This window comes from Mus caroli, unplaced genomic scaffold (assembly GCF_978045245.1).
Source record: "Mus caroli unplaced genomic scaffold, Mus_caroli_1 scaffold_12, whole genome shotgun sequence".
Lineage (NCBI taxonomy): Eukaryota > Metazoa > Chordata > Mammalia > Rodentia > Muridae > Mus > Mus caroli.
In genome coordinates, this window is record NW_028227267.1 from 112,278,357 (window position 1) to 112,296,683 (window position 18,327).

Sequence of the window (18,327 nt, forward strand, 5' to 3'; positions counted from 1 at the left end):
CTGAGCCATAGACCCTAGGAAAATGTTACTGTGGGCGTTACGGTCATCAAAGCATAAAACGAGATAATGCATGGTTAAATGGTTTTCCTTTTTTGATGAGTCTCTGAATGATTTTCATGCTCACAGTTCTGGGTTTATCCTGTGTGTAGAGGGCCTGTGCTATGGTGATGGTAACAGGATTCTTGCTTCACTTGTGTCTCCAAATCCACGGACTTTCAGAACTATTAGTATGATATGATGCTGAGTATCCTGCATCTGCATCAGATTTGACCCTAAAACTCATTTTATTACCTTCCTGTCCTCCCGAGGTACATACATGTGGGTTTTTTCATTATTCTGTACCTTATGCATTTCACATGCTGCAATATTAGTTTAGTTAAACTATAACCATTTTCTATAGTTGCCTATAGATGGTCCCCTTGTTTTTGGTGGGACCATTGCTATGACACTCAGAGTTTCAGGAGTAATTTAGTTCGTCATGTGCCTGATTCATGACTTGAGAAGCAGGGACTCCCTGATTTTAAGACTCTTGCCTACACCCCTTTGACTTTGCTTGCACAATGACTGTATTTACATCTCTGTGTGACTTGCTTTCTCTTTCTCTTGTAGTGTTTTGTGAAATGTTTTTGCTGCTAATACAAAAAGATTCCTCTACTTCGAAAATGTGTGGCTAAATTTATAATCCATCTTGTGGAATCATAGACAAGTAGGAGATATAAAAAAAGTCTTGGTAATGACCTTATGATCTCACTTTATCAAACAGAGGTACCCTACCCTGAGCATATTTCTGCCAATCATTCTCAAGTGTCCTTGTTTCCACACTCATGAGATGAGTATGGACCCAGGGGCACAGAAGTAGGAACATGTACTTTTAAGGCTTTTAGAACCATCCATTTTTATCTCTTAGCCTCTATTCAGATTATCTGCTTGCTGTTTCATTGTATGTGTTGGGTATGCAAAGTTCTGTAAGGGCTTAGAGAATAGAGAATGTCTCACAACTATTTTGGGAGTTAGTAGAGATCCTTGACAGCTCCTCTTTGTCAAAATCTTCCCGATGCTGATAATTTCCTATTCAAGATGGACTCCTGAGACTTTTTCAGAACTAAAGAGTTATTGCAAAAAAAAAAAAAAAAAAAAAAAAAAAAAAACCACAAAAAAACAAAAAACAAAACAAAACACTTAGCATTAGCATTACTTCACTGTGCTGGAGAATTTATAACAACCCTACAAATTATGTCAAACGTGAATTAACCTCTAGTACTTCAAAATAGACAACTTCTAAAACCATTATTGGCATAGGTTATTTAGGAGAGATGGTGAAATAGCAATAGACCACAGACTTCAGGATTTGAGCTCAATCCTTGGAAACCAGGGGAAAAAGGCTGGGGATGGTGCTGTGCACTCACAGTCTTAGCACTGGGGGGGTCAGGAGGGTTCTTGAGGTTTTCTCAAAGAAGGTGGATAGTCTTTCTGAGGACGACATACTTTCCATTGTCCTCTGGCATACACACTCACTTACAACACACACACACACACAAACACACACACACACACAAAGTAGAACTATTTGGGCTCCCTTAAATAGAAGGAATCGTATTGCAATTCACTTATCTTTTTCTACAAATAGCAGATTATGCTGCTGCGGCTACTACTATTACTACTATTGTGGGGTGGGGGTCTGGGAAAAGAGCACCTGTTGTCCCCAAAACTGGTTAACATCAATAGAGTGTTGAGTGTTGACTTTTGACTCCAAATTTATCACCTGAAGTTTGAGAAAGCATCCCCCTTAGCATGTCTTTTCCACTGCTTCATAAACCAACAACATACCCTTTCATATGAGAAGTGCCTGTTATTGGTTATATGAATAAGGATTTAAGTATGTGATTTTTACGGGAACATTAGTTGACCATCTCTAGGAAAAACAAAACAAAACTGTGAGCACATTCTCTATGGAAGGCCCAGTAATGGCATTTATGTGTGTAAAGGCCATTGTTCCTAGCCCATCTGGGAGCATTGTAGTGACTTTATTTCCCTGAGTTTTCTGAGACCTCACCATTAATTTTCATTGAGTATGGGACTACAAAAACTCATAATATCTGAAATATTTAATATTATTTTAAGAGTTTTCATTTTTATGAATGATATCTGTACAAAGTTTTATGGAACAATGAAAATATTATATAAAGTAATAAACGAATCCATAAATTATAGCGACACTTTAATAAGAATATTTGTAAAAACGTAAAAACAATAACCATAAATACTATTTCATATAGTTTATTGAACCAGTTTTTGATGTCTTCAGCAATATGTTCTTCCTAGATAGAATGTTTTGAAGCTCCCTCATTAATTTTGAGCTAAGAAGTGTCTTCTTAAATTTATTACAAAACACTGTATGTGCAAGAAAGAAATAGAAGAAATTTATTAACATCCTACTGAAAACCTTTCACGGTGGGTTTTGTTTTAGTTGCTTCCAATATGCTTGAAACAAAAAGCACAGGGAAAAACAAAGCTGGAATAAAGCTAAGTCTGCATCCTGTGGTGGAAACTTTAGTCTCAGCAGGAAACAGGAGCAAGTAATACACATAAGCAGACACATGCACACGCACATTCACACACATATGCAAACACGCACACCTACATGAACCTGCCCATACACAAGCACATTCAGGCACACAGAAACAAAAATGTACATATAAGCACACACACACACACACACATGCGCACATAAGCACATACACAGATGACATAGAGAGAAATTAGAAAAGATGCTTAGTACATAATTAAACAGGTTTTAGTAAAATAGCTTTCAGTGAGTGGAGGTAAACTTCCAGGATCTTAAATGCAGTATGACTATGAAAAAAAAAAAAGGCAGCCAAGATCCATAGAGATGTTTGAAAACTATAAGCTCTTGAATGTGACCAATGCGACCTTGAGTGAACATGACAATCCCCTCTCTTGGGTGACAACTATCCTTCCATTTAATTTTTCCTGTGGGCTTGGTGGAATCTTTTTCACTCATGTGAGGTGCATGTCAGGCGGTGGCCATGTGAGCAGTACTACACTGTGAACTCAGCCACTGTTCAGTTCCCTGGTCCTGGTTCCTCTCTTACTTCCCAGATGCTGATCCCAATTTCCTAGCTTCCAGAAAGACTGAGAGTCTACTTGTATTTAGTCAGCTTATACTTAGAATGTGATCAGATCCAGAGCCAAAGATGGAACGATAATCTAATGTTTTCTTTGTCTTCCAAATGTTGCCTTCTTCTGAGGGCCTTTCCCTTTTCCCCTCATTTCTGTGGCTTTAATTGGTTTATTTTGTCTAGAATTAATTCATACACATAATTAAAAGACATGGCTAGTTGTAGCAAATGTCTTGCACGGTATAGGCATGATTTGTCTTTACTTTGGGACAGGTGAATTGGGCACCCATGGAATTGTGTTATTCTTCTGTTTTGTGTAAAGTCTATCTAAAATCCTGAAATAAGAGAAAATTAAGTGGTATGGCCTGTTTTATCTGTGTATTAGGTAGCTATCTTAATGTTACAGGTGACAGCAGAATGTGGTAGATGCCATCCTTATGGTGACTTGGAAAATAGCCATGGCGCTGAAGATCTGAGACATTTGTACCTTCACATCTAGGTGCTGCTGAAGTGAAAACTTTGCTCTCAAGGGGCCCTGGCAAAGACTTTAGTACATTTCATTTTTTGTGACTGGCTATTTCTGAAACAATCATTGCACTGACAGAATACAATAGTATGTTTAACCTAGTCAATTTTCCTCATATGGACATAGATCTCATCAAAATTATATGTGTTCTAGTGAGACAGACCTTTAATGGATGCCAAGAGAAAGAACTGGTTTGCTCTTAGTGGACTGTATGCCACTTCTAGAAGTTTTGCTAGTCTCACAGCCTCAAGTGTTTTTAAACCTTTCTTGATAGAGCATTATGTTTGATTCAGTGAAACTCTGTATGGTAGCATCTAAGAGGTTCCTGTCAGTTTCCACACCCTTGGCAAGAGGATGTTCTTGAAGAGTAGGGGTAAGGAATTAGCATGAGATATTTCATCCTCTGTACCATTCATTCCCTGTCTGTGGGTTAGCTTTTCTTAGTGTCTTAGTATTGAGGATATTCCCAACACTCACTGACAGTAAAGTGTCAGCTAATTATAAAAATCTCATAGATTTAGTAGCATTTTTTTATTTGAAATCAAAAGAGAATGTGTATTTTCCACCAGCAGCCCTTACACAAAATATATTACAAAGTAAATCACAGGCAAGAGATTCACATAGAACAAGTGTTCTTCAATGAGATGTAAGATGAACACTCTTTAACACCACTTTTGTTAAGTCTTGGAAATTTGCCATGACCTCACTGCCTTCTTAAGAGTTCAGTCCCAACCACAGAATTCTCTTTGCTGCCTTCCTACAGTCTGATCATCTGTAAACACATTGCTAAGCAACAGATCCGGAGCTTCCCCCAATCTATATATTGCTGATTGCATACCAAGGGTGCAGGATAAAAGGGTTCCTTAGTCTTTCATGTTTGCTATACATTGGCAGCTGGATTCAGAGATGAGATTGAATTCAGGTTGGATCTCCCTGGCAAGGCATTGCTTCTGTACTTGACAAGGCTGGAGGGAGGCTCCCGTCGCTTCCCTTTTCTTTTGCTTTGGTTGGAGCAGCTATTTGTTGCTTAACACCTCAGTCTATTAATGCATTTGGGTTTGGTGCGATTCTACCAACTCATTGTTAGGAAAGACTTACTTCATTGACCGTTTGAATGCTCTGGCACAGGTCATTTCTGAAAGGCAAGATCTTCCTGCTTATCAATCGGCTTCCAGTTGTGGATTCTCTACAACATTAAGTATGATAAAATTGTACTTTCAAACACTCAAACTGGTTATTGGAGGCAGCATGAGGTGTAGAGGTGGGAGAGTGGAGGTGGGGTGAGGGTGGGGGTTGGAAAGATGGAGGGACAAAGTGTGGGGAGAGATAGCTGAAATTGGAGATTATTTGGGGGCAGCATGAAAGCCTAGTGTGGTGGAAACTTCTTGGAATCTATGAGGATGATTCTAGTGAGGACTCCTAGTAGTGGAGGATATGGAGTCTGAACTGGCCATTTTTTTTCATAGCTAGGCAAAGCTTCCAGTAGTGGGAACTGGGTTGCATTTGGTTGAGTTGTTGCTCAGTGAATTCCCATGGAGCTATACTAACAACCCAAGCTGATGCTGGGACAGAAGGTTGCTTCTGAAATCACAGTGGGGGCCTGATTGCTGAGGACAACTTTCACTCAGCTCACTGAACATAGAGAGGTTGAGCTGGAACCTGCTTGGAACCTTCACCCTCTAAGTTCTGGTCTTCTTGGCATAAGAAGGCACTCTGGAGGCTATCAAAGGAGAAACCTAGACTATAACTCAGCCACAAAACACTGTCCTGCCTGCAGTGCCACAGAACTCATGGGAGTGGCCAACCAATGTTTGATTTAACTTGAGGCCCATGCCAAGAGAGGGAGCCCATACCCAGCACTACCTGAATAGCCAGAAACTAGAGACTGGATACCTAGAAGCCTAGGGTAAGAGCAAACAGGACTGGTTAAAAGAAATCAATCAAATGATTCCTAATGATATTCTGTTACATTCATAGATTGGTACCTTGTCCTGTCATCACCAGATAGGCTTCCTCTGGTGGGATAAGAGCAGGTGCAGAAACCCACAGCCAGACATTGTGCAGAAAGAGTCTAAATTGGAGGTCTCCATTGCATCCCTTCTCTCAGATCTTGAGATACCCTACAGAAGAGAAGGAGAAAAAATTGTAGGAGTCAGAGGAATGGAGGATACCAATAGAACATAGTCCACCAAATAAAATAGGCAGGGTTCACATGGGCTCACAGAGATGGAAGCAGCAAGCATAGAGCCTTAGTAGGTCTATACCAGGTCCTCTGTGTATATGTCATGACTGTTATCTTGGTGTTCTTATGAGACTCCTAACAGTGAGAACGGGTATATCTCTGACTCTTTTGCCTGCTCTTGAGACATCTTTCCTCCTCTTGTGTTGCTTGTCCAGCATCAATATCAGGGCTTTCCCCTTGCCTTATTTTATCTTCTCATGTCCTGTTTGGCTGTCATGTTTTGGAGGCCGGCTCTTTTCTGAAGAATGAGAAGGGGAGTGAATCTGGGGGAGAGGGGAGGTGACAGAGAGCTCAGAGGAGTAGAGGCGGGGTGGGGAGGACTGTGGTTGCAATGTTCTTTATGAAAGAACTATTTGTAATAAAATACAGGGGTTGCAAATTCATCTTGTCTTTATGAAACTTTGATTTTATGCAACTCATGTTTTTTCACTATAAAATCATATTTTCTCATGTTTGGCTGCTAGGTACTTTCTGGAAGTCTTCTTCCACCACACACTGCATGTAACAGTCATGCTAAAGCTCTGGCCCTGAAGTGGCTGTGTTTGGAGATTTTGACTTTCAGGAGGTAATTAAATTCTCAGACAGGGCCCTCTTCCACCTGACTGAGGTCTCATTGAAAAGAGGAACAGACTTTAGGATGGGCATGATGAATGGGTACAGAGAGATGATGCCATCTGCTTGCCGGGGAGAGACCAGTCTGTTGGCAGCTGTCTCTTGGATTTCTTCTCTCAACTGTGAGGCAAGTCATTTCCATCCAGTAAGTCACAGGCCTGTGGTATTTTATTATGGTAGTTCTACCACACTAACCTAGTTTCTGATTGCTCTACTAGGACAAGGGATCCTGATGGTACCTCTCTACTAGCAGATGACTGTGTTTTAGCAGCGATTGTCTTGTCTATTTAATGCCCCAAACCATTTATTTATTTATTTTCTAGAGATTTATTTTAGTTTAATGTTTGTGTGTGTGTGTATGTACACGAGTGTGTGTGAGTGTGTGTGTGTGTGTGTGTGAATGAGTGAAATCCTGTCTCAAAAGTCTCTCTGTGCATGAGAATGCCGAGGTCTATAGAGACCAGATGAAGGCATCATGTCCTCTGGAGCTGGAGTTACAGGAGACTGAACTTCTAGACATGGGTGCTGGGGACCACACTCATGTCCTCTACAAGTACAGTGTGCACACTGAGTAGGGGAGCCATCTCTCTAAGCCCAAAGCCATTTCTTAAAGAGGCTGATTTTCCTCTTGAGAGAAATGTCATTTCATGGCCATGACCTGGGCCCTGGTGAGTTATAACTTCTAGATCTTTCCTAAAACATTAGGAAACATATTTCTTAAAGGAAAAGTTCTTGATGATTTTTATTTATACTTCAAACTCAAGATTATAGGGTTTGATTTCATCTTGTTTTTATTACAGTTGTATCTCTTCCACATTAAAAAAAAATATTCTCAATTTCCAAGAATACAGAGTAGAACTAAAGCTAGAATTTGAATACTTCACTAATGGCCATTTAAGCCAGTAGTCACAAGCCACTCATTGTCTCCTGGAGGTATCATACCTCCCTTTAATTCGGTTGCCACTGAATTCCAGACCTTTTCATTCTTTTTGACTTTTTACAATTGTCTTTCCTCCCAGTTCCTCTCACAGCACGCCTCTGTGTCTCTGCTTCTGCATTTCTTCCAGTGGAGTCTTCACACAGAAGTTGTTTCTCATCTCTAGCTCTTCCCTAAGTGCTGTCACCTTGACTGTGAGGTGTTCTAATTCAGTGCATGCCTTTCTTCTGTGTAGTATACCGTTCATTATCTTTGATTAGGTTCTGTGACATAGCTAACTCTCTGGTCTGTCTCTGTGGGGCAGCCCTTTCTTTAGTGTGTAGTTCGTGGGCACGCTTTTCCCCATTGCTCCTCTTGATTGTAGTCAGTGTGTATGAGATTTGACATTAACATTTTCTGTTCATCATTTTTCTTGGTTTGTTTAACATTTATTTCAAGACAGGCTCAAAATAGCTTTTTTTTTTCATTTTAAAGAATTTCCTTTTCTATTGTTCTTGAGTAAGATTTAAGAATATGGCTGCTTGAAATAACATGGTGGTACACCAAGTCAATAACACTAGAATTGCGAGACAGAAACAGGAGGATTGCCATGAGTTTGAGAGCAGTCTAGTCTACACAGAGAATTCTACCTAGGTCAGCCTGAAGTCTATGGTGAGACCTTGTCTCAAACGTCAAAATGGAAGAAAAAGAAGAAAGAAGGAAAGAAAGAAAGGAAGGAAGAAAGGAAGAAGGAAAGAAATGAAGGAAGGAAGGAAGCAAGCTAGCTCAATAATATGTTTATCTTGTTTTCTTTCTACATGTCCTTAGTTGACTTATTTTCTTACCTTGTTAATTGGGCTGTCTAACAGTTTGACACTGTGATGGGAACTACCATCTACACAGTTCACCTTCTAGAACATTGCTAGCTTGGGGGCTGGTTCCATGTTGAAAAGCTGCCAAACCATCTTTCTATGTCTCCTGGCTCACTGACATTTTGAGTCTACTTCCAAAGGCTTTCCTACCAAATGAGCTCTGTCCTCAGAGGGAGCCCTGCTGGGATCTGTGGGGTCCTGACTCCTCTGCTCAGTCCTGCCTTCCATGAGGAGGCTGCCATGCACAGTCCCAGGTTGGTTGGTTGTATTTTCCTGTGTCGGCTGTTGTGGTGATTTATGCTCTTTCCTCTGTCGGTCAGCCACTTCCTTTGCTGCCTCCTCCCTCCTCGATTCTGATGCTGCAAAGATCTTGTGCATGTTAGTTTTCACTTTCTTGTTTGTAGCTTAAAGCTTTGGAGCTGTCCTATTCTAATTGTGAGGGGCTTAGTTTGTTAGTTTTTGTATATGTGGTTTTTTATTTTTTTGATTTTTAAAGAAACTTTTCTGGTTCTGTCTGGTTATATTTGAGGATACAGAAATAGTGAAACTATATACAGTTCCCATCACTGTCATTGCAGAATGCCTTCCAGTCTTCCTGCTTTAACACATTCAACAAATACTTAAGTAGGCTGGTGGCTGTGAGTATTTTATGTTGGGAACAATCAGGAATTAACAAACCCTGTTGCTCCTGGATGAGAACCTAGAAACGTCCCAGCTATCTTAGCTGATGATTCCTTCTGTGAAGGGCTTACTATTTTATTTTTAATGTTGTTTTCTCGTTAGCGTTCCCTGCAGAGTTTGAATTCATTGTTCAGGAACAAGACACCTGCTCTGGAGCCTGGGCTGTCTTGCCATTTCAGAGTAGGCTGGGATTATGCCATGTTCCTTGAAGCCTGGCTTTGATATCTTAAAAAGAAAAAAAAAGAAAAGAAAAAAGAAACCTCCTGTTATTTGCAGCATACGTTTGTGTTCTCTCTGGCTTTGCTTTTTTCTGTTGTCTGATTTATTTACAGCACAAGACGGCTGTGTGGTCTTTTTATCAACAAGCATCTTAGCAACCCCTTTGCAGCTACACTGTGAACAGCGAGTACATGGTCTTTTCCCTCAGGATTTCCTTTACTTTAGAATCCTCTCTGTTGTTGGATGAACACGAGAAGAAAGAAAAGGTTCTTTTTAAACCGCCTCTTGTTTTGCCTGCTCTGGCACTCAACTTTAAGTCATTTAAGCATACCTTGTAGGTGGCACTGATTAAAATGTGTACAATTAAAAATGAGCTGACTTTAGAACTGTGGTACCCTATTTCGGATAGCTTTTGAATTGAGGTTTGCATGGTCATTATAAAATTTCAAGATTGTAAATGAAAGCTTCCCTCGGTGCCGGCTCTTGTTGACCGGGGTCTGCATATTCTCCAAGTGTTGGAAGGCTCCGGCACTTCCTTTGAGTTTTGAGTGTAGCGTCTTCTTGGCTCTGCGCTTACACTATCTGTGGGAACAGTTTGCAGCATCTTTCCAATTGTAGTTTCCATAATTTAAAATTGGGCAAAGTGGCAAATGAGTGCTCTGTAGCTATATTTTAGACTGTTTTATTTTGAGTAAATCCCGTTTGATAGTTCCTAACCTTAAATTTGTTATCTGGCAGCTTTCCAAACAGATGCCTCCTTTCTAAGTGGGGAGAGGAAATGGCCAGTTAGTTACATAAAGCAGCCGATTATAGGTTTCAGACTTGCTTTCCTCTTGGTAGAATCATGGTGATGATTATGAGTAGGGAATCAGCTCTACCATTTTGTAGCCTTGGTGTGTGACACTGGGTAATTCTATGTCCCCTCTTTCCTCTCCTTTTCTGAGATAGCCTTTCCCTTTGCATCCCAGGCTAACCTGGCACACGTTATGTAACCCAGGCTGACTTGGCATTTGGTTTCCTCTGTTTCTTCCATCTGAGACACGTGTGTGCTACCCCACCCAACTAATACAAAGGAACTCTTTTTTTCTGAGGTGCTAGGGATTGAACAAGGGCCTTGCATGTACCAGATAAACGCTCTACCACTGAGCTACATCCTCAACTTCAAACAATGAAGTTTCAGCTTTTTTTATACCCAGTTTCTTTTACATGAAATGTGACAATAATGGTATATATATATATATATATATACACATATACATACATATATATATATATACATATATATATATACATATATATATATCAATCATAAAGTTGCTATAAGGATTAAAGGATATAATGTATAATATTGTTGTATTGGGTGTGTACAATGATAATTGACAAGTGAAATTTTTCCTACTTGGGGCTTTTCAGTATTAGGGGGAGAGCTAATTAATTGGGTATCATATCAAAGAATATAAAGTTTTCAACATTATAACTGTAGTGGAGAGATAATGTCCCCTTATAGATCTATGCTATAAGGACTTAAGCTGTCTGGGAGGTTGTGAGATATCCTCAGGAAAGATGAAGCATAGATCTAAAGACCTAACCCTAAGAACAAACGGGAAGGAGGTGTGCGCTTCCTACCAGTGATGGGTGAAAGTCCTTTAGACAGAAGGAGGAGACAGAGCTAAAGAACTGTGTCTTTAGAGGGAGGGAGGATGAGCCTGGTGTACACCAGGAACTGCACAAGAGCAGACTCTGAAGGGAGGACCACAATGGTTTATGTATGGTCCTGGCCATGCATAGGTGGAGGGAGAAACAGAGAAAAGTGATGTCTTAGTCACTGTTCTATGGCTCTGAAAAAACACTGTAACCAAAGCAGGTTTTATAAAAAATAAAACAGACAAACCTTTAATTGGGACAAGTTTGCTTGTAGTTTCAGAGGTTAGTCTGTTATCAAGGCAGGAGTGTGGAGGCATGTTAGATGGGTGCTGGAGCTGGAGCTGGGGCTGAGAGCTCTGTCATGGCTCATGGTAGGGGTGGGGGTGGGGGTGAGGGGTAAGGTGGGGAGGGAGGAGGAAGAGAGAGGGGGGAGAGGGAGAGAGAGAGGGAGAGAGAGAGAGAGAGAGAGAGAGAGAGAGAGAGAGAGAGAGAGAGAGAGAGAGGGAGAGAGAGGGAGAGAGAGAGAGAGAGAGAACAAGCCAACAAGGTCACAGCTCCTAATTTTTTTTTTAGGCCATTCTTTTTATTATTATTATTATTACGTATTTTCCTCAATTACATTTCCAATGCTATCCCAAAAGTCCCCCATACCCCCCCCCACTTCCCTACCCACCCATTCCCATTTTTTTGGCCCTGGCGTTCCCTTGTACTGGGGCATATAAAGTTTGTGTGTCCAATGGGCCTCTCTTTCCAGTGATGGCTGATTAGGCCATCTTTTGATACAAATGCAGCTAGAGTCAAGAGCTCCGGGGTAGTGGTTAGTTCCTAATGTTGTTCCACCTATAGGGTTGCAGATCCCTTTAGCTCCTTGGGTACTTTCTCTAGCTCCTCCATTGGGAGCCCTGTGATCCATCCAATAGCTGACTGTAAGCATCCACTTTTTTAGGCCATTCTTATTCAAACCACTGCAGGGGGCATATTGCTCAGGGCATATTTCTAGGCCGTGAGTGGAAATTCGAGCTAGAAAACAGTGTTGCCTTCTGGAGTCCTGTTTGCCATAATCAACCATTGTTATTTTAAAATCCTTCCTAGTTATTCTTACACTACACAGGTTTATATTCTTCAGTATTAGTTGTTTCTCTTTCCTTTTTGTTATTGTGCTCTTCTGAATGCTAATCCCCTGATTTTCCCTTTTAGGAGCAAACCTGAGAAGATAGCTTGGTTTTCATTCAATCAATTTTACTCTTTGAACTAGAATTTGCTTGTATATCACTTTAGGGAAGACAAATGAAAGAATGTCAACCTTTTACCTATTGTGATGTCTGTAAATATTTGATACTTCTTAGCTTTTTAAAGTGCTCAAATAGTGTCTTTTGTTGTTTAGCTTCAGCAAACTAAAGCCAACATTGTTAGAGTTGTTGGTATCTCATATTGGCAGAGAGAGCAGAGTGCCTTACATGTTTTCACTCTTTTTGAGAATAACTTTAGTTAAGGAGCCTTCAGACTGTGTCTATGGATGTGGAGGAAGAGCTTGAATTGGGGCTGTTACACTGGCGCACTGATCTGTATATGTGTGGATGCACGTGAACATATTTTAGTTTTATTCATTTCCTAATGTGGGAACTCAGAAGCTTCAGGAGTCAAAAAGAAAAACCTTTCTTAGGTAATTCTAACAAACTTGCAGGGAGCACTCTATAAAATCCAGGTAGCCCAAACTATCAACACTTGGCTTAAATACTTAGTGCAAAGAGGACTACTTTTATGGAATAGCATGGTGTGAGTCTCTTGGCATCCCAAGGATATGGGACTTTATGTGATAATAGTGTTTGATAGGTAAGTTTTCCGATAGCAAATGCACTTGAGAATCAATTTCTCACACTGTACACAAACCTCTAGCATGCAGGGTTAGTCATAACATTTGCCCTGTAACCTGTCATGTTTCTTAATGGACTGATAGTCATTGTGGGAAATACCATTTGTCTTTCAGGACCTGATCTTCAGGTTTGCCTATCCAAAAACCCAACGTGCTGTACCAGGAAGATGGAGGAGAGGTACCAGATTGCAGCTCGGCAAGATTTGCAGCAGGTGCTTCAGACATCCAGCTCAACATTAAAGTTGCTAATATCCCGAAATGCAGCTGCTTTTCAAGGTAGATGGATTTGAGTTCTGACACTAATGACCAGCCCATTTAAACCATTTACTTGTGAAAGCAATATTAGTAAACTTGGCTAGGCTTATTTCTTTGTCATTGTGTATCACTCTGCTATAAAGCGAAGTTTGTTTTTCTAGCCATCATAAATTATGTATGGAGGCTTCCTGAGTGGATATTGAATACGACAGGAGAAAATGTGTTATTGAAAAATCCACAGGAATGCATACCATTCTACATTCTTTCCAGCTTTTCATGATTCTCACCCATCATTTTATCCCAGTGTAAACCCATATTTATTAAATCCCATGGGGGCAGGGGATGGTAACATAAAAATCTCAGTGACTTTTACCTGCATAATCAAAAATTTATTTTTAAACATATGAATTGAAGAAATATTTATCTTGAGTTTTCTCCTGGAAACATCATGTGGTTTTCAAGAGAACAAAGATTTGATGTACTGAGTGTATCCAAGAGTGGTAAATGGTAACATTGGAGATATTGTTGATGTTTAAGGTTCAACTAATCTCAGAATTCACCCCTAAATCAAACATCATGTTGACACATAAAATTAATGAATTATGAGATTATTAAGCACACTGAAGGATAGATGGTCTTTTTATCATATTTTTTTCTGTAAAATTCCTTATTACTGTAATAAAACTGCTTATTTTTTTGTATGAAACATTAACTATTATGCCTATGATTAAAATGGAAAAAATAGTTAACATACCATTTAAAACCAATTTATAGCTCTGCTCAACATGGGATATAGGTTCTGTTGGTTTTCCTGTGTAATAGGCATTTTAATTGTCAATATATGCAAATTATTTGTATTCTTTATGTGCATAACTAAATTACAAAGCTTATTTTTAAAATTATACTTAATAAATAAAGTAAGCACAGTAAATCATAATAAAATTCAACTTGAGTTAATATATAGTTTATCATGAATTGATGAGATTTTTTCTTCAGAAATTTTGAAGCATCAGATTTTAAGATATTGGTTCAGCTATATTGTGGTAAATATTAATTGGGAATTTCTACCCATTCTTAGATCATTTAGTTCCCAAATAAAAGACAGAGAACCTTTATATTTATAATAAGCCTTAGAAGCTCTCTCTACCCACTATGCTATTTTGTCTATTTCCCTGTCTGTAACCCCAATATATAGTGATCCACTTATCCCCTGGCGTTGTCTTCCTTCCCTCCCATCTCCTCTTTGAGGTCTCTTCCTCAGACCCCAATCCCCAGGAACCAAAACCCCACATACCTCTCTTCTGCCTAGCTATAGTCTATAGGTATCTTTATTGACCAAGCAAGGATAACTTGGGGGGTAAGGTTGCATAGCATCGCTTGGTGTATATGAGGATCTCCTTTTTGGGGGGGGGCAACCACATATTGGGGGCCAGTGTTTTAGCATTATAATACATAGTAACAGACAAATCCTCCACACAACTATGTTTGGGGAGGGTTTAGAATATAGCTTTATATCTCTAATGGAATTTACTTATGAGACATTGTGGGAAGAATGTCATTGACATTAAATTTAAACAAAGATTTGTGATTTGAACTGGGAAAATTAGAAAGCCGCAGCTGTCCAGTGAAAATAATATGATTATTCCTCATGATAATGAGAGAATTGTGATATAGAGAATGTATTTTTGGAGGGAGAGGGAAGTAGAAACGTCCAAGCCAGGGAGTTTCTGGTTGTCAACTCCATGCTTGAGAAGGTAAGGTCAAGTTTCTGGTTGGTGGTCACATACTTGAGAAGGTAAGGCCAAAGTTGGAAAAAAACTCTTAAAACACATATATAAGAGTGTCAAGGAAAAGGTTGACATGGGGAGAATTACTTATGAATTCTCATCTTTTAACCTCAAAGTTCATCCTTTCAGAACAGGTGACCATGTTCTGACAGAACAGGCAAGGTCCAGATAAATCAGCCTAATCTTGCTCGGTGGCATTAACTGCAGACAAGAGCGTAGTGCCATCAGTTGCTGTCACATAAGCACTTAATATTTCTCCCTTCAAAGGCAATTTAATATACTTTCATCAATAAGATATTTCTAAATAAATCAACAAAGATCAAAAGATTGCAGAACCTAGAATTGCTGAAAATCTTTGCTGAAACTGCTAAAGGTTGGGTGATGACCATGTCAGTAACAAAATGTGTATGAAGGTCTGGGATCACCACTTCTGGTTCAATGTCATTTATTGTTCTGTAGTCTTCTTGTCTTTCTGTTTAGTGAGTCTCATGTACTGTTATTAACAGGATAAACTTCGGCTTTAAGATTAATTATGAAAGTAACAGTAAAATGGTATTATGGGATGATTTCCTATAATCAGCTATCATAAGCTCCACTGGCAGGCATCATTTCAGAGTCAGGAGAAGACAATATAGACTTAGAAGAATTTCTCTCATATGCTTTTATTGGAACAAAACTTTCAAGGATACCAGCCCTTAATTAAATGAACAGAAGAGTTGTCTTGGGCTGTAATGTCATAAATGAACCTTAAACATGTATGCCAAAACCAGATGAAAAATCAAACTTGCAGCATCATAATTGAGTTGGCCACTTTACCAATTAGTTACTGAAAAATGAATATCTGCATTTAAAATAATCCACTGCATTTTATACGGAAGAAATCTGCTTGACTGAGATTTAAGAGATCAGTTCCTGAATGTTGATTTGATAATTTTAAGTTTCCTTATTTTATTATTGAGTTCCTCTTTTTTATTTTTATTTTTGCTTTTATTAAAATTAGCTCTTTTCTCACACAATATTCTGACTATGTCTTTCTTTTCTTCCACTCCTTCCAGTTTGTTCCCACCTTCCTTCTCATCAACATCCACCCTTTTTCTGTCTCTCAATAGAAAATGAACAGGTTTTCTAAGGAATAAAAATAAAATAATAAAATAAAATATGATGAAATAAAAAGTAACACATAGGAATTGGATGAAACCAACAAACTGAAGGAAAAGAATCCAAGAAAAGACACAAAACTCAGAGACCCGTTTGTTCACAAACTCGGGAATCCCATAGAAACACTAAACTGAAAGCCATGGTATATATGCAAAGGACATGTTTTTAAAAAAGAGAAGAAAAATATGTAAATTGAATAAAATACTTTTTTTCAAGGATGAGAACTCTGACATGACATTATAAGACAAGGAACCTCCAAAAATAACTTTAAGTTTTGTCATTTGCTAGCCATGCAGCCTACCTTTAGCAGTAGTTTGTTGTAGCAGGATAAATTTTGGGTTGAAAGATATGTGAGTGGATTGCTGTCCCTATCCCTTCACTGTGGCTCCTGCCTTGCTACAGGAGGTGTCCTCTTCGGGTTCCATATCCCCTTTACTGTGAGTGCCAGCTAAATTAATCTCCAGTGATTCTTGAATTACTCATACCCCAGGTCTCTGGTAGGTCCTCAAGATGCCCCAGTCCATATAGCTCTGAAGATTTCCATTCATCCTCATGACCATTTGGCCCTCACTCCTGTCTCCCCACACCAGATCCTGTACCATCCCACTCCCCTTCCCATCCCATCTCCCACCAGTTCCTCCTTCCATCTGCTGCTCATAATTATTTTATTCTCCCTTCTAAGTAGGATTCAAGCATCCTTCCTACTTGTTTAACTTCTTTGTGTCTGTGGAATGTCGTGTTGGTATCCTGTATTTTATGGCTAATATCCACTTATAACTTACTACATACCATGCATGTCCTTTTGTGACTGTATTACCTCGCTCAGGATGATGTTCTCAAGTTCCTTTTTTTGTCATATAATGAATAATAGAAATTTAATAAGTAAGTTAGCATTTCCCAATAATACAGGGTTGAGGTAGACATGAAAAGATTTTTGCTGCTTGTGCAAGTTATACTTTCTTTTTTTTTAATTAGGTATTTTCTTTATTTACATTTCAAATGCTATCCCAAAAGTTCCCTATACCCTCCCCCTGCCCTGCTCCCCTACCCACCCACTCTTACTTCTTGGTCCTGGTGTTCCCCTGTACTGGGGCATATAAAGTTTGCAAGACCTAAGGGTCTCTCTTCCCAATGATGGTCAACTATGCCATCTTCTGCTACATATGCAGCTAGAGACACGAGCTCTGGGGGTACTGGTTAGTTCATATTGTTGTTCCTTCTATAGGGTTGCAGATCCCTTCAGCTCCTGGGTACTATTCTCAAGTTCCATTCATTTGCCTGCAAAATTCATTATGTCTTTGTATTTAACAGCTGAATAGTATTCCATTGTGTAGATGTACATATTTTTTTATCCATTCTTCAGTGAAGGGGCATCTAGGTTGTTTCCTGCTTCTGACTATTATGAATAAAACTTCTATAAACCTAGTAGAGCAAGTGGGATATTGGAGATCTTTTGTGTATTTGTTCAGGAGTAGCATAGCTGGGTCTTGAGGTAAAACTATTCCTAGTTTCTCAAGAAACTGTCAAATTGATTTCCAAAGTAGTTGTACAAATGTGTACTCCCATGAGCAATGGAGGAGTGTTCCTCTTTCTCCACATCCTTGACAGCATCTGCTATCTCTTGAGTTTTTGATCTTAGCCATTCTGACAGGTGTAAGACAGAATCTCAAAGTTATTTTTATTTAGATTTCTCTAACGACTTAGGATGTTGAACAGGTTTTTTTAAGTGCTTCTTGGCCAATTGAGATTCCTCTGTTGAGAATTCTCAGTTTAGCTCTGTACCCCATTTTTAATTGGGTTATTTGGGTTGTTGATATCTAACTTCATGAATTCCTTATAAATTTTGGATATGAGCCCAGTGTAAAAAAAGTGTAGAGTTGGTGAAGATCTTTTACCAATCTGCAGGCTGCTGTTTTGTCTTATTGACAGGTCCTTTGGCTTACAGAAGGTTTTCAGGTCCCACTTATCAGCAAGAAATGCAGAGGTGGGGGATGGAGCAGAGACTGAGAGAATGGCCAAGCAATAACCATATTATTAGACACCCATCGCATAGGCAAGCACCAATCCATGGAACTATTAAATGATACTCTATTATGCTTGCAGAAAAGAGCCTAGCAAGGCTGTCTCTGAGAGATTCCACCCAGCAGTGGAGTTAGTGACTCAAATGGAAGCAGAGACGCACAGCCAAACACTGGATAGAGCTTGAGGACTCTTATAGAAGAGTTGGGGGAAGGATTGAGGACACTGAAGGAATGCAATAAGAAGATCATCTGAATCAACTAACCTGGACCCTTGGGGCCTCTCAGAGACTGAACCACCAACCAAGAACATGTACTGGCTGAACCTACCACGCACATATAGCAGATGTGAACTTTGGTCTTCATGTTGGTCCTGATCAACTG

General features: G+C 39.4%; 1 protein-coding gene across 1 annotated transcript in view; it reads left to right on the forward strand.

Annotated features, from left to right (window-relative positions):
- Gpc5 (glypican 5) overlaps positions 1-18,327 on the forward strand; it is a 1,376,768-nt gene that overhangs the window by 24,102 nt on the left and 1,334,339 nt on the right. The window contains exon 2 of the mRNA XM_021182017.2: positions 12,840-13,001. Within this exon, the coding sequence (XP_021037676.1) occupies positions 12,840-13,001 (162 nt within the window). The remainder of the gene's footprint in view (positions 1-12,839; positions 13,002-18,327) is intronic.